The sequence below is a fragment of the Engraulis encrasicolus genome, chromosome 4 (genome assembly GCF_034702125.1).
Source record: "Engraulis encrasicolus isolate BLACKSEA-1 chromosome 4, IST_EnEncr_1.0, whole genome shotgun sequence".
NCBI classification, from domain to species: domain Eukaryota; kingdom Metazoa; phylum Chordata; class Actinopteri; order Clupeiformes; family Engraulidae; genus Engraulis; species Engraulis encrasicolus.
The window spans coordinates 29,390,682-29,417,184 of record NC_085860.1 but is presented as its reverse complement, the minus strand read 5'-3'; the positions used below and the strand labels follow the sequence as shown (position 1 = coordinate 29,417,184).

General features: G+C 43.4%; 1 protein-coding gene across 2 annotated transcripts in view; it reads right to left on the bottom strand.

Annotated features, from left to right (window-relative positions):
* Window positions 1-26,503, bottom strand: part of met (MET proto-oncogene, receptor tyrosine kinase) — a 51,052-nt gene that overhangs the window by 1,962 nt on the left and 22,587 nt on the right. The window contains exons 4-20 of one of the 2 annotated variants that reach the window (XM_063197111.1): window positions 25,981-26,109; window positions 24,985-25,158; window positions 24,608-24,762; window positions 24,031-24,133; window positions 23,575-23,711; window positions 22,497-22,661; window positions 18,946-19,039; window positions 15,939-16,157; window positions 10,488-10,634; window positions 9,965-10,121; window positions 7,680-7,820; window positions 6,493-6,747; window positions 3,710-3,790; window positions 2,661-2,842; window positions 1,692-1,801; window positions 1,383-1,548; window positions 448-584 (exon numbers count right to left, since the gene is read on the bottom strand). In XM_063197111.1, coding sequence (XP_063053181.1) covers window positions 448-584; window positions 1,383-1,548; window positions 1,692-1,801; window positions 2,661-2,842; window positions 3,710-3,790; window positions 6,493-6,747; window positions 7,680-7,820; window positions 9,965-10,121; window positions 10,488-10,634; window positions 15,939-16,157; window positions 18,946-19,039; window positions 22,497-22,661; window positions 23,575-23,711; window positions 24,031-24,133; window positions 24,608-24,762; window positions 24,985-25,158; window positions 25,981-26,109 — 2,552 coding nt within the window. The remainder of the gene's footprint in view (window positions 1-447; window positions 585-1,382; window positions 1,549-1,691; window positions 1,802-2,660; window positions 2,843-3,709; window positions 3,791-6,492; window positions 6,748-7,679; window positions 7,821-9,964; window positions 10,122-10,487; window positions 10,635-15,938; window positions 16,158-18,945; window positions 19,040-22,496; window positions 22,662-23,574; window positions 23,712-24,030; window positions 24,134-24,607; window positions 24,763-24,984; window positions 25,159-25,980; window positions 26,110-26,503) is intronic. The other variant, XM_063197112.1, reaches the window with a different exon arrangement.

Here is a 26,503-nt window from a genome sequence, read left to right as displayed (position 1 = left end):
TTTGTAGGCATGTATCTTCCTTCGAACTAAAACTAGAGGTGTCCACATCTGCTTGTAAATTTTGTATGTAATTCACAAGTTGGCATGGCACCCACACTTTGGAGGGCTTCATCTCCATAACAGTTAGACGTAGGGTGCTAATGCTTGATATTCTGTCAATTGACATCAAAAGGTAAAAGGATTCTGTATGTGAGGTATCAGGCAATTCGGAAAGGATCACCTGGGGAGATTCTAGGGAATCATGTGAATTGACATGGAATGACCCTATACTGTATGGGTGTGTTTTGTATGTTTTCACGTTTGTGAAGCAGGGGACCAGAAGATTCCTGGTTGAAGCAGACTTTTTTTCTTTTTTATCTAGTGTTGTACCTTCACCACGAATTTACTGTAATTTCACTTTGACTTTTGACACCTCTGTGAAGGTGGATGAACAGTAAAGGTACTCACAGCGCGTCTGGGCAGAACTCTGGCTGCAGCAGGCGGCGGCCCTGCAGGAGGAAGACCGTGATGTCGAAAGAGTTGACGTCGGAGTAGGGCGGAGCTCCCCGGGTCATCAGCTCCCATAGCAACACACCAAATGACCACTGCAGTACACAGACAGATGTATACAGTAGGGGTTATAATGGGCCATTCGAAAAACAATGACATGATTCTTAAGGACATTGAAAAGAGAACACTCTGTAGGTGGGTAATTTACTCATTACAGCTAGCCGTTGAGCTAAGCTTTCACTTGGGATTAGGGTTTGGGTTTGTTACATCTATTTTGGGGTTCTTTGGGCCTTTATTTGATAGGACAGCTTTGCCTCTTTTCCACTGCCGGTTTTCGTGACTCGGCCGCCACTTTTTGCTTTTCGAATAGGCACGACACAGCTCATTCGTAAAGCAAAAAGTGGTGGCCAAGTCGCGCTGTGTCGAGCTGTAGGCCTACCAGAAAACCGGCAGTGGAAAAGAGAGCCATCTGAGAGGAGACAGGAAGCGAGTGGGAGAAAGAGATGGGGGAGGATCGGGAAATGATCTTGGGCCGGAATCGAACCCTGGTCCCTGGCGTATCTGTATGGTGCCTCAGCCGTTTGAGTGATTCAAATTCAGAAGGTCTGAAGCTCACACTCAGTAAAAACTAAGAAGAGATGCCCATAAAAAAGGGTTTTTAATTATTTCACATATGCCTCTCAGTGCAGTCTCAGAGTGCACTTTTGTAAATAGCACAGCATATCTGAGATAATTAAAAAAAAAAAAAAATTATAGGCAACTCTTCTTAGTGAAGTCTAGTCTTTTTTTACTGAGTTGATTACATTGCCTCAGCCGTTTGAGCCACGGCGAGGCAGCTCATCCCCTTTAGCAGTAAAAGAGTGCCTTCATACACCCAACAAGTTGCAACTCACCACATCTGACTTTGAGGTAAACTTGTGGGTCTGTAGGCTCTCCAGAGCCATCCATTTGACAGGAAGCTTGACGCCACCCTTGTTGTGCACGCTGTAGTACTCTTTGTCGTACACATCTCGCGCTAGGCCAAAGTCTGCCACCTTCACCGTGTAGCTTTCGTCCAACCTAGCACCGGAGACAAATGTTTTGGTTGCTGGATTCTTATATGAACGATTACAAAACTGAAAGATTCTTTTGCTTATGGCCATTCAAACTGAGATCATTGAATGCAATGAGCAAGGAGAGCATTGAAATGGTGTACATCTTACATGCAGTTTCTCGCTGCTAGGTCTCTGTGGACAAACTTCTTGCTAGCAAGGTATTCCATGCCTTTCGCAACTTGTAACCCAAATCCCATCAGGTCTTTCACCGTAGGGTTCTGTAAGACAGACAGCACAGTAAAATTGTTAAGAAACTATATGGTTTGAACTGTATCTACAAACAGACTACAAACAATTTACAGTTCTACAGTTAGTTACATTTTATTACCTTATTACATTGCATTACCCATATCCTTTCATCCAAAGCAGCTTACAACATAGGGCACAAGTTAAAGGATCAGTTCAGTCAAGTCGGCTAAGCCCTTTCCGAGATATGAGCTAAAAAAAAAAAACTCGGGTACTGACAAGTCAAGGGTAGTGTGAGCATTACAACTGCATGTTGAAATTGGCTGAACTGGTCCTTTAAGCAATAGACCATTGGAGAACAGATTGAAGAACAGTGAGTAAAGCGTTACACAGTTAGTGTGCACAAACGCACAGAGGTACTGGACAGCTTTCCCAACCACAGGCTGAACTCACATGTGTCTCGTCCATTGAGAGTACATAGAAGGTCTCGTCTCTGATAAAGTTGCGTATACACTTGTACTTTTCATTACATTATTACATTGCATTACATACCCAGACGCTTTTATCCAGTGCAACTTACATTAGTTGTCAATAAATGTATTCCACTGTACAAATTAAGCAAAAGAAGGACAACAGAGTGAAGTACACTGATGTATTAGACCTGTGGTTCTCAACCTTTTTTGAACAAACGCCCCCTGGGCCTCATCCTAAGCCTCCCAAACACCCCCTTGACCCCACCATAAGCCTGCCAACACCCCCCATACTATTCTTCTTTTGTAAATGGACTAATGCCCCCAGTGACTAATGCCACCTCCCCCCCACCCCGTACCACCCCCGTTGAGAAACACTATATTAGACAGTGTTGGCAACCACAGTGTTGGCTGGACTCACGTGCGCCTCGTCCCTGATGAAGTTGCGGAGGTCTCCGTGCTTCATGTAGGGCAGGACCACCAGCGGGGAGCCCTCGCTCGGCAAGCAGATGCCCAGCAGAGACAGTACGTTGGCGTGGCTGAAGTCCTTCATGATGATGCCTTCCCTCAGGAACTGGGTCACCTCCTCAATGTCTGTGATGCCTTCACACCAGAACAAGAAAAAAAAGGATTGAGGTGGTGAATGAGGAAATTCTGCCCCTGAATCATTAGTTTGGCCAAGTTGGCTCTCCATTGGATCCTATTTACAGTAACTGGGTCACTTCTTCAATGCCTGTGATGCCTTCATACCATTCAAGACAAAAAAAATGGACTGAGTGAGATTTTTTTCCAAAATACTTGTGGTATTTTCTATCTAAAACACACCCCACACACATCCATTCTGAGAGAGACATGTGGTAATCAGATATTTCGTTCCCTGATTTCCAGATACATACATTGTAGAGTAAAACTGTCAACTGTCAGTCAGATTACTGTGATTCCAGTCATTTCCTGCTTACCCGACCTCAAGTGACACAGTAGAGTTGATGCTTCAGTGAATTTTAGAGGGCCAATGATTAACCGACTATTGAGTTTCATGTATTTGCAAAGTTTCTGGGGTAGGTGCGCTGCTCAAGAATCTTAGGTATGAGAGCAGAGCACAACGGCCAAGACATGACTGTTGTTGAGTGAATCAATGATCTGTGGCTGATGACCTTGCCAATGTGTTAAAGGTTACAATAAAGGTCAAATTGATTTGGTTGTAAGATGAGCTCTAATTGTTATCGTAATACTGTATATAACAATAAGAATTATAAATAGAATCACAAGTTAAGTTTTGGTTCTGGTAAAGAGTCGTTAAACAACACTTAGTAGGATGCCCCCTGTTGATGTCAATTTTTAGTATGTAGTATTTAGCTCAATCCTTGTTATGTTAAAATGCTGTCTCATACATGTAATAATGGTGCATGTTTAGTCCTTGAGGGACACATTTGGTTGCACAATGGTGATAATAGTAGTTTATTAACTCACGATTCAGAGACTTGACCGCACAGTGCTGCTTCTGTCCATCTGGGTCAAGCAGGGTCCCGTGGAAAACACATCCAAAGTGACCTGAGTTAATACAAACATGCGTTCCCATCAAACACACTTCACACTTATTCATTGTTTAAGCACTTACCAAACAATACGGAATCCCCAAGACAATCTTTAAAAATCTGGTTTTGAACAAGAACACTATTGAAATGTTTTTTCTCGCTTCCTTCACAGCTTTTCTGTGCTCCATCTGTCGACTAAGGCCTGCAGTTTTTTGTGAGGGAAACAATGCTGTGATATCCATGTAGATATTATCCTTCGGAAAAGTTCCATACACATTTTCCACCTCATTAAAGTTTTTTAACACCGTTGGATTATTAAAGCCTTGAGCCTTGTGGCCCCGGTGCTCATGCTGTGCACCAAAATATGCAGTGAAATTATTATCAGATAAATATAGTACAACCTTGTGCCCCTTTAATACAGTACTTACTGTATAATACTAGTTGTAGTTGCGCTAGTAATACTGAATACTGCATTTGCATGAAATTGGATGATAAATGAATAATTAGGAGTTACACCAACATACTTTGGAAGCCTTTGCACTTCAAATGGAGGAGATAAAAAAAGAGAAATCATTAAAGGAAGTGTTCTCCGTGCTTGCATAGCTTGAAAAGTGCATAGAACGTTAGTAAACAAACAGTATATTATTACACACCGCAACATATTGCAATATATGTGTATAGGCTTTGCTTTATATGGTTTGTTTTCTTCATTTTTAAGCATTTGAAAAGCCATCAGGCTTGGTAGCACACTAGTCTTGGGTAGTGCAATCTTCCAGCTGCTCTCAGACACACACACACACACATCCTCCCAGATGGCTATGGGCTCAGGTTTCCAAGGGCTGGGAGCTCGGAGCCCCGTTCAACAATGAGCTCGGGAATCTAACACGGGAACAAACCATCCTACACCACACAAATCCCACTCTCCATCACTCCCCGGAGACAGAAAAAAGGGAGACTTTTTCTTCCTTCCAGACCAGAGGGCCCTTTGCAAAGTGGAGCAAAGCAGGGTGCTGTTTTTTTAATTCAAGAGACCCGGCCGGGCCTGGAGTGGAGTGAGGTGGAAAACAGTGGGAGAGAGAATTCTTTTCTGTTCTGGGCTTTTTTTGATGTCCCTCAGCTGGATATGAAACTGATCTATGGTTCACACCCCCACTTTTCTCCCCGAGACACAATGAAATGGCTTTATCCTACTTGGCAGTTTAATACTGTCCATTAAGTTATGTATTCAATGTGCCCTGGCTATAATATCACTTCTCCCGTGCAGGGTACTGTTTCCCATGGTAATGATACCCACATTAATCTCTTGCATCTCCATTGTGACTCTGCTGAATGTTCTTGTGTGTGTGTGCATCTACATGCACTGAAGAATACGTCCAATGCATTTAGAAAAGTAGTCGTATGTGCTTATGCACAGAAACACATCAGATTTTTAGCCTAATTAACCTTCAAAATGGTCAACTACTTGAAAAATAGGGTTGAAATCATAGTGTGGCACATAAACATACTTATTTATGAATTAAGATTAAATCATATTTCTCTGTTCACCCCATTACTCTGACTTGACTCTGACAACAAAAAACATGATGACGCTGCAGAAAATTCTGCACCCAAGTCAGTTTTTCAGAAAAGAATGGTCTGCTTTATTATAGCTTCAACCAGTTGTATACAGAGGCATGTCAAAGTTGAGGTTAAACCCACCATCTGAGAACTCGGGTTGCAAGGCGACTTTGCCAGACAATCGCATGCAGAGCTTTGAAGTCATCATAGGAAGGTTGATGGCTGGAGCCGAGGCGGGTAACTTTTACTCAAAACAACTTTTACTCAAACTACTTTTTAAAAAGTAGGACAGTATGATAGGTAGACAGGAAGCGAATGGGGAGAGAGACGGGGAGGGGTCGGCAAAGGACCTGTGCCGGGTAACGAACCCGGGTCAGCCGCATGGCAGGTGAATGCCTACCGGTACGTGTCACGGCAAGGCCTGCATTAGGACTATTTCATAGATAGCTGATAGATCACCTCTACCGATGACCTGGTGAACTTATAACACAATAAGGACTATTTCATAGCTAGCTGATAGATGGTGGGGGGAGTAATTAAACAGGGCTCTCTCCCATCCTCCTCCATGACTGAGGTACCCTGAGCATGGTACCGCCCCGCCGCCCTGCTCCCTTGGGGCGCCATTAGCGGCTGCCCCCTTGCACAGGTGAGGCATAAATGCAATTTTGTTGTGTGCAGTGTGCATTGAACACTTGTGTGCTGTGGAGTGCTGTGTTACAATGACAATGGGAGTTGGAGTTTTTTTTTTTTTTAAAGCTAGATCACCTCTGCCGATGATCTGGTGGAGGTGCAGCAGCAGGTCGTCTCGGGCGATGACCACATGCTGCACCTCCTGCAGCAGCTCTGGGTCGAGGCTGTCAAATACCGGTGTACATTGACGCACATTGTGGTCTCTTACCCAGTTTCGCACACAAACTAAAATAACCTTTCTTGCCTGCCGAAAATAAGTGGTCTAACGTCGCCAATCAAAACCTTTAAAATTCCCTGCTATCATATGTGAAATCCAGAGCACATTCCAAACGGAATCAGGATTTAGCTTTACTCGCTCCATACACTCCCATTCAAAATTTGGCAAGTTAGAGCCCCATGGATCGGAAGTAGAAGGGCGTGACTTAGGTGCCCCATTGGGACTATCTCATAGATACGTTGCTGATAGGTCACCTCTGCCGATGATCTGGTGGAGGTGTAGCAGCAGGTCGTCGCGGGCGATGACCACATGCTGCACCTCCTGCAGGAGCTCCGGGTCGAGGGAGGCCAGGTCCACAGGGGGGGCGCTGCTGGCCGACAGCAGCGGGGAGGACAACAGATCCCCCTCCTCCCCCGCCAGCATGGGCGACAGGTCCACGTGCATATGCATGGGGGAGTAAGGGGGCGGGCGGCACGACTCAGACGCCTGGGCCATGGACACGCTCTGGTCTACAAAAACAAAGCAAAACACAACGGGTGGGGGGGAGTTAGGAGGTCAACCACTACTGGCAGGGCAGGACGAGGGCAAGGCAGGGCAAGAGAGAGAGAGAGAGAGAGAGAGAGAGAGAGAGAGAGAGAGAGAGAGAGAGAGAGAGAGAGAGAGAGAGAGAGAGAGAGAGAGAGAGAGAAAGAGAAAAAGAGAGAGAGAGAGAAAGAGAGAGAGAGAGAGAGAGAGAGAGAGAGATTGAAAAGGTTCTGAGAGAAAGGGAGGGAGAGGGGAGAGCTGAACTGGAGCTGAGAGAGGGAGAGAGAGCGGGGGAGATAGAGAGAGAAAGGGAGAAAGAGAGAGAGAGACGATCAAACAAGTAAAGAGACTGATGTCTGCGCTGGCCGCTCCTTCAAAGGCAGAGAGGAAACCTTAAACCCATTCCGGCAGAAAGGCTGAAGTGATCCCCCACACCACACCACCCTCTGAGCATCAAGAAGCACACCAGAGTGTAGGGGGCCATGCACAGTGCAACACCAACCTCTGATTCCATTGTTACCGCCACACTAAGATGCAAAGTGTTTTTGCAGCTGTTGGGTTTGTCCATTTTGTGTTTTTGGTAGTTTGGCAGTTGGCAACTTTATTCCAAACAGAGTTCAATATGGATTTGCATGCAATGTATCATCAGGGACACTTGCAGCATCAGCAGAGTTTCAAATGAATAGGGTGGACTATAAGTGACTATCCATGAAAAAAACTGGATAGGACATTTTGCAACACTAAAAAGCGCGGTAAAAAGCATTGCACTGTGAAAGACCCCTAATAAAGACAGCAGCATGCATGCAAAAAGAGAAGAGAACAGAGAGTGTGTGTGAGAGAGAGTGTGAGAGCAAGAGAGACAGAGAGAGAGAGAAAGAGAGAGAGAGTTGAATGTGAAGCTGGATGTAAAACGTACCCTCAAGCAAAGTGGTTCTATAGTCCACAGATTCGTGGGACACCATTTCATTAGAAGGGCTGACACTCCTGGCATTGGCTAACATGTCCAAATGAGGAATATGCGCCCGGCCATCGTACCAAACCAAAGCCTTGCTTACATCTACAACCAGAGAGAGAGAGAGGGAGAGAGAGAGAGAGAGAGATGGAGAGAGAGAGAGGGAGAGGGAGAGGGAGGGAGAGAGAGAGGGAGAGAGGCACAGACAGACAGGTATGCTTATGGAGAGAATCACCACCGCTGGCCACCACAGGAAAGTTGGACTATAGTTCACCATCCGCCCAACACAACAAGGCACAAGACACTGAACATGTGACACAAAACTGGCAAGAGTCGAGTAAGTGGAGATGAAGTGAATGGTGTCGACTTTTAGAAAACAGACATGGGGCTGGCCCCCAGGACAGGGGAAAAGGTTGGTCTGCACGCCGCACTCAAAAAATAAACTATAAAATATTTAGTTAAAAACTTCATTTGGTTTAACGAAATACATGTTATGCTTGGAGCATAAATTCAGTGTGCAGGCCAACCATGTTCCATTGTCTGGCACAATTGGTCATTATTACCTGCAAAAAAGTTACCTTGAATGTGCGCACCCACTCCCAAAAGCCGGCCCCAGGATAGCACACGTCTAACGCACACATGCTCATTCCACCACATCTCCAAGCAGCAGACAAACATCATCTAAAGCACGTTGTTTGACACATTTCTCGTTTTTTAAGGACAAGTTAAAGTACAAAAGCAGCACTGCTGGAAAAGATGCACTTTTTACTGAAGTCATATATGGCAAATCAACCTGCTGAAGACCCCGAAAATTAGGAACTTGTTTTTGTGCCTAACAGATGTGATGCAGTACTGGGAACTCCAAGGCGTAAAAAAAGACAGAGGAACAGGCAGTCTTACACTTTGTTGGTCTATCTCAGTGTTTCTCAACCTTTTTTTAGGCTCAAATCATGAAAAATGTCAAGGTACCCCAAACCAACAAGACGTAACATGGCATCGCATCCGATACCACACAAGCTTTGAAAAGTAACACATTTGGAGACGTCACACGACCTGCGTTCGAAGTTGCAGCTGACTGGGGCGACCTATATTTACTTTATTGTGCGTAAATGGCAGATGAAAGATTCCACTGACTAGCATTAACATATCAATTTACACAAATATGTATTACACATAATTTATTTATCACCCACGTTTCCGCAGCAACCCTGAGGGTTGAGAAACACTGGTCTATCTGCATGCAAATTTGTTTAGGGGCCTACATTCCTCCTGCACAATATTGGCCCTTTGTTTCTTGAATGCCCTGCTTATAACTGTTATCTGCACTCTGAGTGAATGAATTGATGTGATATTTGTTTGTGGCCTATGGTGTACCTTCGATGTGCTTCCTGCTCATCTCTACCCCCTGAACACACCAGAGACGACCTGAACTGTGTTCATAACAAGAGCGACACACACGAGCGATGTAAGCGACAGAGTATGGCCATCCAAATGGATGTGGTGGCTGTCACTGAACCACATCATAGGTAATTTAACATAATATTCGCTGAAGTTCAACTACAAACTGTCGCTAAAGTTGCTCAAAATGCCTTCTCTCGCCCCAAATCGCTTTTGACTCTCTTCTGTCGCCAGCGACTCCATACAAAGTCAATTACTTCCATCACCGGTGTCGCTGTAGTCGCTTGGTGTATTTGTGCTATTGCCCTCTATACTGCCCTACAAAGGCAGAGCACAGTAACTACATAGTTTGTCACTTTTGGGCTGTACTGTATGTAGTCTAAACATGACTACACATGTACATGTAGTCTAAACTATGACTTGAGGTGATCATGTGTGTTTTGTACCGTCGATGTGCCTCCTATAGTCTTATTGTCTTGCACTTTGATGTCAGTCTGTAAACGTCAGTCCTGTGTATGTCTATGTCCTGGCATAGTATAGAGAGAAGAAAACTTATTTTCATTTTCCTTGTATGACCTGTGCATATGAAGAAACTGACAATAACAGCTGACTTGTCTTGTCGTGTAACTGAAATAAATGATAGAAGTCCGCAACACTGTTAATGCTCCCAGTGATTTATTTGCACAATAAATCACTGGGAGCATTAAGAGTGTTGCAGACTTCTATCATTTATTACAGTTACTCTATTTTGTCCAGCACCTGTACCACTGATGTGTACGCATTCTCCACCTTCCTTGACTTGTCGTGTACACATGACTTGAGGTGAGCTGAGCTGCATGTGTGTTTTGTACCTTCGATGTGCTTCCTCCTCCGCACCCAGAGGAAGAGGCCGATGAGCAGCAGCAGGAAGAGGGAGAGGCAGACCACGCCCGTCACCAGGCTGCTGTAGTCCTGCTCGTGGGCCAGCATCACATGACCCAGGCTCACCGACGAGTTCGCCTGACGCCACTACAGACAACAACAGATGAAACACCATTTGGTTGAAATGGCGTGTGTGTGTGCGTGTGTGTGTGTGTGTGTGTGTGTGTGTGTGTGTGTGTGTGTGTGTGTGTGTGTGTGTGTGTGTGTGTGTGTGTGTGTGTGTGTGTGTGTGTGTGTGTGTTGCTCAGGTTGACCTACGAGTTTGCCTGACGCCACTACAAACATGACGGATACAACACCAACACCATTTAGTTAAACACACCAAGCTATGAAGTGGCGTGTGTAGTGTGTGTGTATGTGTATATGTGTGTGTGTGTGTGTGTGTGTGTGTGTGTGTGTGTGTGTGTGTGTGTGTGTGTGTGTGTGTGTGTGTGTGTGTGTCTGTGTGTGTACCTTGACTTCCAGTTCCTCACTGGCGGCCTGGAGGTCAGCGGGCACCACACACTCCAGAGTGTCTCCAGCCAGAGCCACAGACTCACAGGTCCTGTTGGACACGATCAGCACGCCGCCCTTCACCGCCTCGTTGTCCATCTGAGGCACCTGCACAGCGAGCACAGAACGACCTGTTACATTTCATTACATTACAATACACTTAGCTGCAGGGCCAGATTAACAAACAGGCTACATATGGCTGCAGCATAGGGGCTCCACCTGCCAGGGGGGCCATGATGGGCCAAAAGTGAAGAAATGCAGAAATGTGAGAAGATGCAATATTGAAAAATTCATCTGTCGAGATGAGTACAGTTGGTAGATACAGTGCCCTCCATAATTATTGGCACCCCTGGTTGAGATGTGTTTTCTAGCTTCCAATTATTTAAATTTTTTTCTACATAATATGGGACCTTAATGGAAAAAAAGAGAAAAATCCAACCTTCAATACAAGTGCATTTATTCAGTGGGGAAAAAATCCCACATAAAGAAATAATTATTTGACATCAAATAATGTGTGTCACAATTATTAGCACCCCTGGTGTTAATATTTTGTACAACCCCCTTTTGCCAACAAAACAGCACCTAATCTTCTCCTATAATGTTTCACAAGATGGGAAAAGACAGAAAGAGGGATCTTCAGCCATTCCTCTTTGCAGAATCTCTAAATCATCCAGAGACCTGGGTCCTCTCCTCTGTACTCTCCTCTTCAGCTCACCCCACAGGTTCTCAATGGGGTTGAGGTCAGGGGACTGAGATGGCCATGGGAGGAGCTTGATTTTGTGTCTGGTGAACCATTTCTGTGTAGATTTGGCCATATGTTTAGGGTCATTGTCTTGCTGAAAGACCCAGTGACGACCCAGCTTCAGCTTTCGGGCAGAGGGCAACAGATTTTGATTTAAAATGTCCTGGTATTTCAAAGCATTCATGATGCCATGCACCCTAACAAGGTTCCCAGGGGCTTTGGAAGCGAAACAGCCCCACAGCATCACTGACCCACCCCCATACTTCACAGTGGGTATGAGGTGCTTTTCAGCATGCGCATCTTTCGTGGTACGCCAGACCCACTTGGAGTGTTTGTTGCCAAAAAGCTCAATCTTGGTCTCATCTGACCAAAGCACACGGTCCCAGTTGAAGCCCCAATACCGCTTGGCGAACTCCAGACGCTTGCGTTTATGATTGTGAGTGAGGAAAGGTTTTCTCCGTGCATGCCTCCCAAACAGCTTGTTGGCGTGTAGACAGCGCCTGATGGTTGATTTGGAGACTTTGTGACCCCAGGATGCTACCATTTGTTGTAATTCTGTAACAGTGAGCTTTGGAGATCTTTTGATTTCTCTTACCATCCTCCTCACTGTGCGTGGTGGCAAAATAAACTTGGGTCCTCGTCCAGGCTTGTTTACCACTGTTCCAGTTGTTTTGAACTTCTTAATTATTCCTCTCACAGTGGATATGGGCAGCTGCAGTTGAGTGGCAATCTTCTTGTAGCCTCTGCCTGACCTGTGAAGGTCGACGCACATCTGCCTCACTTGTATGCTGTGTTCCTTTGTCTTTCCCATGTTTAAGAGTGGATAAATGAAATGGCCTCGGTGTCACGTCATATTTATACCCCAGGGAAACAGGAAGTGATGAATTACTAATTAAATGTTCCTACATACTCTGGTAAACTTTGTAAACTACTGTAGAAATGACAGAAATGCTTCAATTATATTTATTTCCTGGGAATTGTTAAGGGTGCCAATAATTGTGGAACAGGTGATTTAATGAAAAATAATTATTTTTTTAGTCAGGGATTTTTTTATTTTCTTACAATTCATTTGAGTTGAAGGTTACATTTTCCTACAATTTTCAGTGTGACAGTATTCTTCTGCAATAAACACTGAATTTATTTTAAGGCTTTTAACACATCTCAACCAGGGGTGCCAATAATTATGGAGGGCACTGTATGTTATCCTCAATTCCTCACTCGTAATTATGACAGTCTATGTAAATTTATCGCAAAATTTGCCTTGCGCGAGGGCCCAAAACAATGTGTAGCCTAGGGGAAATAGAAAGATCTACAGTTCAGGTCCATATAGGGTAATCACAATGAATTGGCAACCGATATGTCTGAGAACAGACTGAGGAAACATGCTGAATCGCTGACACCATTAATAAACCATCTGTTACAATTCTGTGTCTTGTTAGAGTGACGAAGACTGACTCTTTCTAAAGATTTACTCTTGGCGGTTTCGCAGTGGTGTGTCATGTTCTCTCCAGAGCTCCGAAGATCTCTGAGTACCAAGCGAATAATTCCACCCAGAACAGCAGTATCAGAATACAACTGAAAAATCCGACTCATTCTTTTCTACTCAAAACTGTAGCAGGAAATACTTCTTAGGAAATGCCTAAGTTAACAGCGCAAAAGACTTCCTGCTTAAAACATTTCCACAGACTAATAAGAATGAATATTTATGAGCTTAAATGAATAGTTCCTGCCCAGATGGATAATTGGTTGGCTACAAGAGTTCCTGTCACTAAATACTAGAATAGCGATCTTCCTGTCCACCTCCTGTTCAAGGGAAGTTTGAATTTAAATAACATAGAAGACATTACGCATAAGTCTTGATGACTACCACACTAGTGGAATATGTGCAGAGTGATCGAACCTTCTAAGGTGACACTTACTAACTGACCTTTAGTTACTACTGTGATTAGTATAGTAAATGTAGAACTTTAATTTTACTTGTTCTGACAGAGATCTCGTGTGATATTCTACATGGTTACAAAAATTATGTAGTTTACCTAAATATGCACAAAAAATGAACATTTTCGCCAGTCATGAAAGGCTTCCCAGTCCCAGAAAGGTCTGCTTTTCAGCTCTATCTCTTTCTCTCTCCCTTTCTGTGATTTTGTCTCTTTCCCTCTCCCAATGTTTTCCCTCCCCCCCTCAACCTTCCCTCTTTTTGCTTATTTTCCTCAATGTCTCTCTCTCTCTCTCTCTCTCTCTCTCTCTCTCTCTCTCTCTCTCTCTCTCTCTCTCTCTCTCTCTCTCTCTCTCTCTCTCCACTGAGGCGGTAATAAAGAGAATCACATTCCCCTGCCTGCCAGTCAGGGCTTTTCAGATTTGACACACCACTCCCACACCTGTTGGCGAATAATACTGGCCACCTGAGGGGGCCTTGCTATTTGACCACAGCTCTGCGGCGGTTACGGCTCAATGCCCTCTCATTACCACCACCACCTCCACCACCATCACCACCGCTGCTGCCTACTGCCTACTACTGCCTATAGCACTGCCATTGGCTTTCCACAAAAAGCCAAAACCTAAAAGCATTTAAAGAAAAAGTTGCCTACAGATAAAATGCATTTAAATTTCTTTAACGCCATGCCCCATTAGTGGGGAGTAGTGTTACCAAGCTGCATGGCTGCATAGCTGCGGGTAGCTGGGGGGGAGGGGAGAGTGGGTGGGTGGGTGGTAGTATGGTTGGATGTGGGTTTTAGGGGGGTGATGGGTGATGGGTGTTGGGGGTGTTGGGGTGGGGTAGGGTGGTCATGCCTGGGGGGTTACAAGGGGATTAGAGGCGCCGACTAGACTTACATGGGAAAGAGCACGCATGAATCTCACACGCACGCACACACACACACACACACACACACACACACACACACACACACACACACACACACACACTCCTCCTCCCTCCCATCAGCTGCCATACATCGTCAAATGGCACCAAAACACACACACATATGCACACAGACACACGCGTGCACACACACACACACGCACACACGCACACACGCACACACACACACACAAACACACACACACACACACACACACGCACACACGCACACACGCACACACACACACACAAACACACACAAACTACTCTTGCACATACTTCTATATATCTATCTATAAGTACCATGACTAGGTGCATTGCTGGTGGAATGCCTATTGCCCTCAAGGGACCTCACAAACAAATTATTTGAAGTTTTATTGTATTTTTTAAATCTCAGGCTTGGATATTTGACTGTGCATCATTTCGTTTCATTCAATGTTGTTTTTTTTCTTTCAGCCCATTGAAATGTATTTTTTTTCCATCAGATCAGTGTGTCACACAAGGCGCATTCATCCATCGCACAATGAGGATGAAAAGACGGCGGGGGTGAATCACTGCATGAGCACAGCAGAGATGGGAGTTCAGTAGAGTTCTGGAGGAAGAGAGCCTGGGACACTGACACTGTTCCTTTGACAAATGGCACGAATTGGCAAGTACACTACATGACAGTAGTGCAACAGGACAGTATCACCCCCTACGTAGAAAAATAGAAGTTCCTGTCATGCAGTGTCTCTCCAAAACCTAAACATTTACCCAAGCCCATCAGCGAAATCCAGACAACTTTGACAAACTTTGTCAACGTTCACTTGATCTTCCAGCCCTTGAGGCAGACAGAAACGTGAGCATAAAAAAAGGAGCTCACACCTTTGGTTTTCGTTGCAAAGTATGTTTCCTTTTGCACAGGAGAGTGTGGTCTTTGCTCAAAGTTTTTACAGGTGAAATGATGTCCAGTGATTGACATGAGTAAAAGGTCATAGTTCAGGTGAGGTGACTCAGGTGACACACAGCTGGCAGCTCCATAGGAAGATCCAGTATATAAGCAACCTGTACTGAAGAGTTGATAGTGACACAAAATGACTTTTATTGTCTGGGATATTTATTTCCGTTACTGATATCAGTCAGTATGAAAGACAATCCAACAGCGGTCAATGTAAATCTTACACGGATCTGGGTGTAACTGATGCCAGCCAGGCTAGCTTTGTATATGTAGAAGGATAGCTAACCACCCCTGTCCTTTTCAGTGTCTTGGATTGTTATTTATTTCAATCAGTGGCGCCTCCACCAACCCCCAAAAGCTGAAACCTGATCACCTGGTCATTGTGCTGTGGCTTCTTCATGAACATAAACAGCTCCCCTCTCACCCTTTGGCGGTTGGAGCTTTTTTTTCTTTCTTTCTTTTTTTTTTGCTATCCAATGACATCATTGGAAAACGAATGGAATTACCAACATCACAACAACTAATCGTGTGTCACCGCACTCAACGGAGGAAATGGAAAATGATACTGTGTTCTTAGAGGTACTGTAAGTGTAGCATGGGGAAAAAATGAGAGTGGTGGTGACCAACCAAAGGCAAGTCGCATTTTAGGAACATGCTGATATCGAACATTAATGCATTAATGATCTTGCTTGACCAAAACCACAACGGCTTGTAATAGGCTACACTGTATTTGGCACAGAGGGTCTGGTTGTGGTTCCATTGTCATGGTTGCATCTGGAGGGACCAATCTGCCAGTGCAGGACCAATCAGGGAGTACTAGGGGTTGTGTTTGACCATTTAGCTTCATCCAGTCTAAAAGGCTTAGATGCTCACCTTAATCTCCAGGATATTCTTGTTTCCTTTAATGGCAATGGTGGGCTGCTGGAACGCTGCAAAGTTGGGGTCGTCCACGTACAGGAGTTCAAACTGGCGGGTAGAGTATCCGTCGAGCATGAAGGACACTTGGGTGATGACTGGCGTGCGGACGTTGAGCTCCTTCAGAGAAGGCGTAGTGCATTGGATATAGACACCGTTCTTCCCCTGGTTGCACACCTGCCATGAGACCACATGCTAAGTTAACAGTCTGTCATGTCATGCAGGTACACAAGGGTTTCCCCCAGAACTTTACAGATAAGGCGGCCATCTTGACAAAAAACAACCACCACTTTTTTTTTTTTAAATTTGTTTTTTTGGGGGATATTTTTTATGGGCCTTTTTGGGCCTTTATTTCAGACAGGACAGTGAAGGTGCGATAGGAAATGAGTGTGGAGAGAGACGGGGCAGGGTTGGGAAATGACCCCGTCCGGACTCGAACCAGGGTCCCCAAGGGCATGCAAGCCCAAGTGTGGGGGGCTTAGCGCGCTGCGCCACAGCGCCCCCCTAAAAAAAAAACAACCACCACTTTGACAAAAAACACAGACCACTTTGACTAGGTCCCCTTCAAAGAAGAAGATTTTGTATTGTGAATGTGATTTCTAAAGTTTTTTAAAGCTTTTCTATAAATCATATAAGCTACTTATATTGGGGTGGTTCCACATTTATGAATATATGAAATTGCACAACATAGCCTCTCTCTAGATGATAATCACATGTCTCTGACACAGTCTATCCCCCAGCCCCCTTCACTGACGAATGTTCTGCAGGAAAACACTGCATGTATGCAGGTATTGCTGCAAACTCCTATTGTTGTAATCAGTGGATTCACAAAAAAGGCAACTGGAGTAAACATGCCCAACTGAATAACAACATTATTGTTTACATTCCTTCCATCCCCTCTATCTCTCCACCAACATGGTGTGTGTGTTCTCTTATAGATGTATTTCTGTGTTTATCTCCAAAACTTAACTCTGTTATGGACCGAAATGAGTCACGATATCGTGTCTGGTGAGATATGATACTACGGTATATCAGCTTGTCATAATCTTCATTTTCATCTCTGAAAACAGGGGGGCGCACCTTGCATCATTTTTTTCTTTTTTCTTTATTTTTTGTGCACAGACGCGTTTCGGCGTGTGCCTTCCTCAGTGTGCAACCTCAGTGTTTTTCCTTTGATTCTAAGTATTCATTTGGGACAGCACCCTTAAAAGTTATCAAGAAACCTGAGTGAAGCCTGCTACCTACTTGATTTATATCTCTGAAAACAGAACACAGTAGGCCCTACCGTGGCGCAAATGGTAGGGCACTCGTTTACTATGTGGCCGACCCGGGTTCGATTCCTCGCTCGGGTCCTTTGCCATTGCCAAACCTTCCCCGTTTCTCTCTCTCTCCACTCACTTTCTGTCACTACCTTCACTGTCCTGTCAAATAAAGGCATAAAAGCCCAAAAAAAGGAAAAAAAGAAAACACAGTCGTTATGTATTTTGGTGGCAATTTTAGGTTTCTACTGCAGCTTCATCATTAGTCCCAGTGTGGTATGTCTTCACATTAGGGCTGTGAATACACTGTGGCAAATGGTATATGGATGGCATGTATGGCGATATAAAAATTCCTTTCCAGTCATCGGGCAACTCTGAGATTCGTTCTGGTCAAACCATCAGTGATTACATGCCAGCACAGGTGCTTTATAGGTCGTATACTGTACTGCATGAGCAAGCGTGTCTTACAGCCTTTCCATGGTCCTTAAGAGGCCGAAAGAAGGGGGGATGTCAGTTTCAGTACACATGCAAAGGAGAGATGTCAGTGTCTGTGCATATATACAGTATGTACAGTATGTATAAGAAGAGATGCACTTTATACCAGTGGTTCTCAGCCTTTTATGAACAAATGCCCCCTTGACCTCATCATAAGCATGCCTTCATCGCCCACCCTTAGTATTAAAATATAAAATAAACTATTGCGCCCCCACTTGCAACTGGCTGGCACCCTTCTCAGCTGTCTCCTCATAAACACCCCCAAGGCCTCCCTAACACTGTAGAGCCCTGTTGAGAAACACGACTATAGACAATGGAGAGATGCAGACAAATGCTGATTTAGAGAATATAACATGACATTATAAGCAATGTTTATTTGTTGTTTAACGCCTCTTTTCAAAGTCACACTGTGGACACTGATCATATTATGCGATGGGAGTCCCAACTTTGATACTCCACACAATTTGTCCCACAGGAAACACTATTTTTCAGCTGAGGTTTCTCAAGGTCTTTTCCTGTTAAGCCAATGGTTTTCTTGCATAACGGTCGCAAAAGGACTGTTTTTGTCTGAGATACATCTGCTTCCATTGTGCACGGTCAGACAATGCTCATTGTTGACGTTTCTCTACAAATAAAATTAATTGACACAAATAGTAAACAAAATCTTCCCACATTTCTAACAGGCCCTGAGACCTTAAGTGAACTTGGGAGAGGGCATGTGCAAGGGCAAGAAGAGGCAAGTAAAGCGTCTCCAAATGACATTATGCTTTAATGAGAATTGGATACGGTACAAATCATATTAATGTGCTGCATCATTGTCATTAACCTACTCATTTCCCAGGGGTAGGCTTGACAGCAATCATTTTTGTGTTCCTCAATCTTGATAAGAACATGACTACAATACACATGTACTGTATATTGGGTAAAAATTGAACTTTAGTCTGTATTAACCAAACTTGAAGATTTTTTTTTTGGTCTTTATTCGACAGGGCAGTGTGAGAGGTTGACAGGAAGCGAATGGGGAGAGAGACGGGTAGGGGTTGGCAAAGGAAAGGCAGGGAATCAAACCCGGGTCAGCCGCATGGTAGACAAGTGCCCTACCGGTTGGCCACGGCAGGGCCTATTTTTGTGTTTCTCAATCTAGATTAAAACATGGCTAAGCTGTATATTGAGTAAAACTGGAATTTATATAGTAACCTAACTTGACTCACCACTTGAATGACCTTTCCCTCATGCGTGAGCAGCATCTGGGGATGATGTGCAGAGGTCAGGTAGACTCCATGCACAAACACTGTACTGCCTCCACTGCCAGGGAACAGAAATCAGAAAGAGGATGTATCATTAGTTAGTACACAGTAACAAGCGCAGTGTTCATTTAACCCCTTAAGACGCGGCTTTATACATTTGTTGTTACCAGTATGGTAATGACCAAGTCGTGGTGCATTACTAAAGGGCCTGTGTTGTGTCATAGTATTGTAGTGCTATGGTAGGTACATTTCAATGACTATTACAGCGTGCCACTGGAGGTACGGCGCGCATTAAGGGGCTACACTCTTAGAGAATCGATTTAACTCTCTCTCAATGTATGATTTAACTCTTCTATAATGCATTTAATCCTAAAGTACCCTCATTAACACTGTATTTTTACTGCACATACTGTATATTCCACATGGGTATCACATCTTCGTTACAACCTGCTGGGTGTATACGTTTCCAAAAGTAAAGGTAAAATGTTATAAAAACAATGTCATTTGGATATTTAATTCATCTCTTTAACTGTATATATGACACCATTTAATGACTACAGCTTCAGATCAGCAGGAGACAAGGTTTTGTGATCATCCCTCCCTGTTGCCAGCCCGACCACATTTCTCAACAAAAAAAAGGATGCCCATGTATGTATCATCACCTTGTAGAGATGGCATACGGGACTATTATTATAGCTCTATGTTCCACTTCAATGTAGCATGATGATGTAGCAGCTAGATAACAACTACTTATAGGTAAGCACACACGGCTGCTGGATAGACAAAACTGGACCCACTGCATTCCAGTTTGGAAAAGACTGCAATTATACACTGCCACCTCTTGTTTTCCATTATCAAATACAATCTGGTTATGGTCCTGTACTGACACCCATGTGCAAAACAACAATAACAAAGCCTAAAACAAGGGAAGGGAACCTTTTTCATACGAGGGACCACTTCAAATTGCTCCAAGGGCCGTAAAAGTCCTCCGAGGGCCGTACTATGAACACAAACCAGGATTTCCCCTTGCACTTTAGGCCTTTATTGAAAGCAGCCACCTTTAAAACAGACCCCACCTTCTCTAGGTCCCCTGAATATACAAACCCCAACTCCGATGAAGTTGGGACATTTGGTAAACAGTGAATAAAATCAAAATGCTATCATTTTCAAAACATTCAAGCTATTCATTAGATGGAGAATAGTGAAAAGACAACATATTAAGTGTTAAAACCGAGAAAAAATATTGTTTTGGGGGACATATGTACTCATTTCTAATTTGAGAAATCCAACACGTCTCAAAAGAGTTGGGACGGGGACAATAAATGGCAGCAAATGTCGAGGAAAACTAAAAACAAAACAAAAGACAACACTTAACAGTTAAATACATTAACCGATGAGATAATTTTATATAAAAAACAGTGTTAATTCCTATCTTGGACATGATTTCACCAGCTTAAATGGTGGGTGTATTCCTTGTCATCTTTTGCAATGTTTTCCTTTCTGTAGTGCTTACAGTGTGACAGGTCTTGACCAAAAACCCACCATTTTATCACATGCTGGTCCTTATGATGGAGCCAAACTGTTAAAACATAGTAGAGAATGCAATTTGACCTTACTATGTGGCAGTAATCGAAGATCTCCCTTCAAAATATAATGCATGAGTGGCTTTTCATGCTGTTTAAAACCCATTTATACCATTCAGCACTGTATTTAACTCTACAGATGAGTGAGAACATCTTAACCAATGCACTACTGCATCCGCATGCCATCATGGAGGCTGACTTTTGAAGCTAGCACTAACACAAGTTGGATGGTCCATTTTCACTGTAGCACAGGATGTGCAATGCTCTATTATTGTCAAAAAGAATGGACTTCTACAACTTCTGCTGACTTCTGTAAGCAAAGGACAGTTTCCCATGTCTTCTGGGTCTATTTCAAGTGAGCTCAGGTGCTTAGGAGAATGTTAAACCCCTGTGTCATTTTCATGCATTAAACATTCTTAATATGGTCAATTTTCAATAGCTCTAGCACTCCAGGAATTAGAGTGAGACTACAGCCAATATATATTTCATGATGTCATGAACCTATACAATGATTTTATTAACAAAAATATGTCTTATATACACTCAATCGTGGTAAATCAAAGGGAATTCAAAAATGTATGTAATAACTATGGTAATTATTCACTTTGCATCTTTAATTCTGAGTGACTCAGCCTCTCTGTGATGATCTTATACCTGGACACCTATATTGTCCGTCAGTACAATTCATTTTGAAATGTTCTTCTTTGTTTTTTTATCTTATTTGGATGTTTACTAAATTTCACTGATCCCCGTCCCAACTCTTTTGAGACGTGTTGGATTTATCAAATTAGAAATGAGTACATATGTCCCCCAAAACAATATTTTTTCTCGGTTTTAACACTTAATATGTTGTCTTTTCACTATTCTCCATCTAATGAATAGATTGAATGTTTTGAAAATGATAGCATTTTGATTTTATTCACTGTTTACCAAACGTCCCAACTTCATCGGAGTTGGGGTTAGTAACTAAATTGCATTGCAAATGTAATTTCTAAGATTCCTTTAAAAAATATGGCAATTTTAATGTTATGCAGCCCGATAAAACGTCTTCAAGGGCCGTAAATGGCCCTCGAGACATAGGTTCCCCATCCCTGGCCTAAAAGAACAACACTGCCACAAGCAGAACGCTGCCACATACAGAAGCTACTGACATCAGTATGTGTCATCATTAGATTTATGGGGTCAATGTCAAGGGGAGGCCAAAAATGTGACTTAGTGATGGAGAAGGCGGCAAGCCAGGCAGAAATGGTGCAATAGGTTGTGTAATAGCAGATTTTTTGAATGACTAGTTAAGCTTTGGTGGCTGTTTATGATTATTGGTGTTCCTCATCTTTCCCAGTTTCCATGTGTGCCTCACCCTTCGCCTGGATATCTTTCTGTATAAATGAGCATATTTTAATACACACCACATACTGTATTTACTGTGTAACAACTTGGTCAGTTTCACACTTCTTTCCCGAATGGAATACAGTATGTCCCCTTAAACTGTAAAAGGAGGCGAAAAATCACCAAACCCCGTTTCGGTTTTCTGCTGAAAATATGTGCCAAAACACATTTTATAAGCTATTATGATTGCAATATGCCAAAATGAATAGAAGTAGAGTAGTCACCAGGGGGGAATCTGTCTTGTGCTTAACAGTCAATGCATCATATGCTCACATATACACTCATGCTTAATGCAGTATACTGTATATATTCAGGGCTCTAAATAAACGTTTTCATCACCAGCCAAACTTGGCTACTTGGTGATAATCGCACTAGCCAAACATACACTTACCATCAGTAAAAGTGGCTAGTATTCTTTCTTTTCTACCAGCCACACTTCATTTTCACCTGCATTTAGCTAGTTTGCTGGTGTAAGTTTAGAGCCCTGTATATATTAATTTTGGCTGAAAAGACTGGCATCAAAGACAGTGAGTGACCGATACCCACCTGAAAAACGAGCTCTTTGGCTGGATGCCTGTGATGAAAGGGTCTTCGTTGTATCTGAAGCTCTCGGGTGCCTTGAGTACCACCCCATCGATGGTGAGAGTGACGGGATGGGAGGAGGGCAGAGCCTGAGGTGCAGTCCTGCAAGTGATGAGGCCCCCGGACACACTAACAAACAAACACATGCCTAGATCAACAACAACAACAGCAACATCAACAAACAGGTTTTTTGGACAAAGGAGGAGTAAGATGGATGAGGTGGGTGGGTGGCAGAGATAGTCACATGATTTGCAATGAAAATAATAGTTTGAAATTAATAAATGACGAGGCCCTACTGACAGGCTGAAGGAGAGTAGGAGCAGGAGAGATCAAACAGTGTGGAGGGTAAACACAGCATAAATCATTTGCTAGGTACTATTGATTTGGGCCGAGGAGTAAAATCCTGTGCATGTATTCACGTCACCCCATTCCTGAAATCTAGCAAAACAATAACAGCGGCGTCATGAACAGAACCATGCACCCTGAAACATACCCTTACATCTGTAAGGCAACATAAACTAAACTAACATGCCAATACAATTTGTAGACACAATGGGTCAAAATTACTAATTTCCTTGTCTTGTCAATCTCTTTCAGTGAGGGAATAACAATGCTTATGTCATGTGTCTGGGGTGATCAAAGAACACATGTGTCATTAATGATTGGTAAAAGTGTAGTTTGCTGGCCAAATACTACAGTACTCTTCAGAGGGACTTGATGGACATCTGCTGAAATACTGTACCTGTCTATAATAATAACAATAATAATACTTTCGTTTAATATAGCGTCTTTCAAAACACCCAAGGTCGCTTAACAAGGTATCGTGTAGGAATGTGGAAGACTACAGGAAGCTCTATCTACAAGCTTGATGTGACAGCCCGACTGGGGATTTCTGCCGCAAAGACAATATGTCTTCACTAAGTGCTTATGTTCTCTTACTTACGACCTCCTTACAACCCTCTTTGATTACCAAGACCTGTCAGAATGAAAATGGTTATGCTAGACATTCAAAAGGTTCAGGATCAGGATCACGACCACCAACCTCTGGATGTCACAGGTTGTGTTCCCGACGCTGATCTGTCTCTCTGTTCCACAGTCGAAGAATGTGCCATGGATGGTGAGCAGTGTGCCACCTGACTTGGGGCCAAACGCCGGGAAGATCTTGTGGATAACAGGGGTCTAATGCAAAAACACATTACAGACATAAAGACAGACAGATTGAATATCAGACACAGACAAACTGAATATAAGAACAGCAAAACAACAAAAATAATAACAATAACAGTTTAATACAATTTAATAATACAACAATAATTCATTGTATTTGTGTTGCCTTATGTGTATGTGCATTTGACCTACATCTGACCAAAATTGGTGAAAACAACCAAAATGGCCTTTTTAATATCGAAATGTAGTGGTCATTGAATGGACTGGTTTATGGGACAAATTCCATTATCAACTCGCAATGCAAGTAGTACACAAAATTCAACAAACTTACCACGAATGACAGTCCCAATTTGACCGCGGTCTCTTTGCCACTCTGTACTTGCACAATGTGATTTGAATGGTTTGCATTCACACGATCCAGACCACAAATCAACCTTAACACAAAAGGGGTTATGAGCAAACACGGACAATGAACAACATGTTTCTTGTGGCCTATCGGGGTAAACAAGTTATTAGGCGTAGTAAATACAATAATGAGCACACTATTCCATACATCGGGGCCACATGGGCCAATTACTCTCAGGGAAAGGCTTATTTCCTCCTTACACACACACAATAGTTCTGTTGTCAATGGCGGAGCCATGAGAGAGTTAAGCTACGAGAACTGCTTCCAATCGTTGCCAACTCATGCAAAATTTCGGAAAGCTTCACAGAGATAGATAAACACACAGACAGATAGATAGATAGATAGATAGATAGATAGATAGATAGATAGATAGATAGATAGATAGATAGATAGATAGATAGATAGATAGATAGATAGATAGATAGATAGATAGATAGATAGATAGATAGATAGATAGATAGATAGATAGATACATAGATACATAGATACATAGATAGATCACCTGTGGCCGTTTCCATCAATCAGCTTGCATGTTGCCCCGGCGACCGTAATGTGAATCAGCTTGGGGTCATAGCGGTCACGCTTGCTGAAACCAAAGTTCTTCCCGCAGATGGTCAACTTTGTATTTCCACTAACTGGTATAGTAGACGGGGCGATCTGAAAAGGTAAGCATTAGCATTATTATTGCTGTCAGGGCAAGTGACAGCGCATGCCGGGCACGGGACAAACTCATCTGACATTACACACACAACATTACATTTGGCAGATGCTTTTAAACCAAAGCAACTTACAATTAAGGACACAATCACAACCAACAACACTAGCAGATACAAAGTGGCGCACAGGACATAAGAGGTAATTATGTATCTTTGAGCGTACCGTGTAAATGACAGGAGGGCAGGAGTCCTGCACCCAGAGAGGCTTGGCACACTGGGAGGATCGAGTGCAGCGGTCCTGACACCAGCCACAGCCCATGAAAGGGTAGGTGGTCAGGCAGGCACTGCACGACCTCATCTGCTCACATCCCGGCCCGATGAGAGGCACCTTAGTGATCTGAGGGGAAGGAAGGTAAAGAACACGTGAAGTAATTGGCAGCATCTTTATATTCCCTGACCTTTGTGTAGCAGTTTAATTAAAAGTTACGTTTGGACAAGTGGACCATCTTTCCGTAGCTTGATGAGGCATTTCTGCTTACAACCTGTAGGCTTAGCATGACGAAAGAGGAAAAACTCCTTTGGGTTGTCTGAAGTTTAGAGGAGTTTGGGTAAGTACTGTATTCATGTCTTATCTGCTCTTATTTTCCAGTGACTGGTTCTGCGTCTGGGCTTTAAATTAACACTAGCCAACTGGCCAAATGCTGGTGAAATTTCGGTTTGGCTGGCTGGCGCATAAGATAATTTACTAGCCACTTTGACCCATTTGTGAGTGTGTGTTTGGCTAGTACGATTAACATCTACTAGCCATTTTGGCTGGTGATGAAAAAAGTGAATTTAGAGAACTGTTCTGCATATACCAGTAGATCATGCCACCACTTAGCATCTAATGTCCCCTTTTAGCTTGTACCATTTCCCTACCCATCTTGTCTTTGTGGTGTCAGTGGCATGACTTGGTATGATACAAGTGCAATAAGACAGTTTACAGATTTTTTTTGTAATTGCAATGAAGTTAAGATGATTAGACATAGACGGTACACATACATTACACCTGTATAGGTACTCTATGTCTAATTGTCTATGTCCACACCTAAAGTCTACTGTATGTCTATGTCTGCATGGGAAAGTAAGAAACGTAATTTCAATTCTTTGTATGACCAGCGCATGTAAAGAAATTGACAATAAAGTCGACTTGACTTGAATTCACTAGGCTTGAACTTACTTTGTTTCCAGTGATTAGCAATAAGGAGCCATCTAGCTGGTTTGGAGACAGGAGGGCCACTCTTGGAGACACAGCATGGCTGCCTACGCGGAACTCAGCATGTGGAGTGCTGGACCTGGAGACCACTATCTGTATATGCACACACACACGAGCACACACACACACATGCATGCATGCACACACACACACACACACACACACACACACACACACACACACACACACACACACACACACACACACACACACACACACACACACACACACACACACACACAAACACACACACACACACACACAGGCATGCACACGTACACGCACATACATGGACAGACCAAAAAAATGTTTAATAAATGTTGATACAGTATTAAAAAAACAGGCAGCTCCCTTGCACAGGTGGTGATACAGGCAACAGTTCCCATGGAGACCCAGGTTTGAGTCTGGCCAGGGTCATTTCCAAACCCTACCCCATCTCTCTCTCTCTCTCTCTCTATCTCTCTCTCTCTCTCTCTCTCTCTCTCTC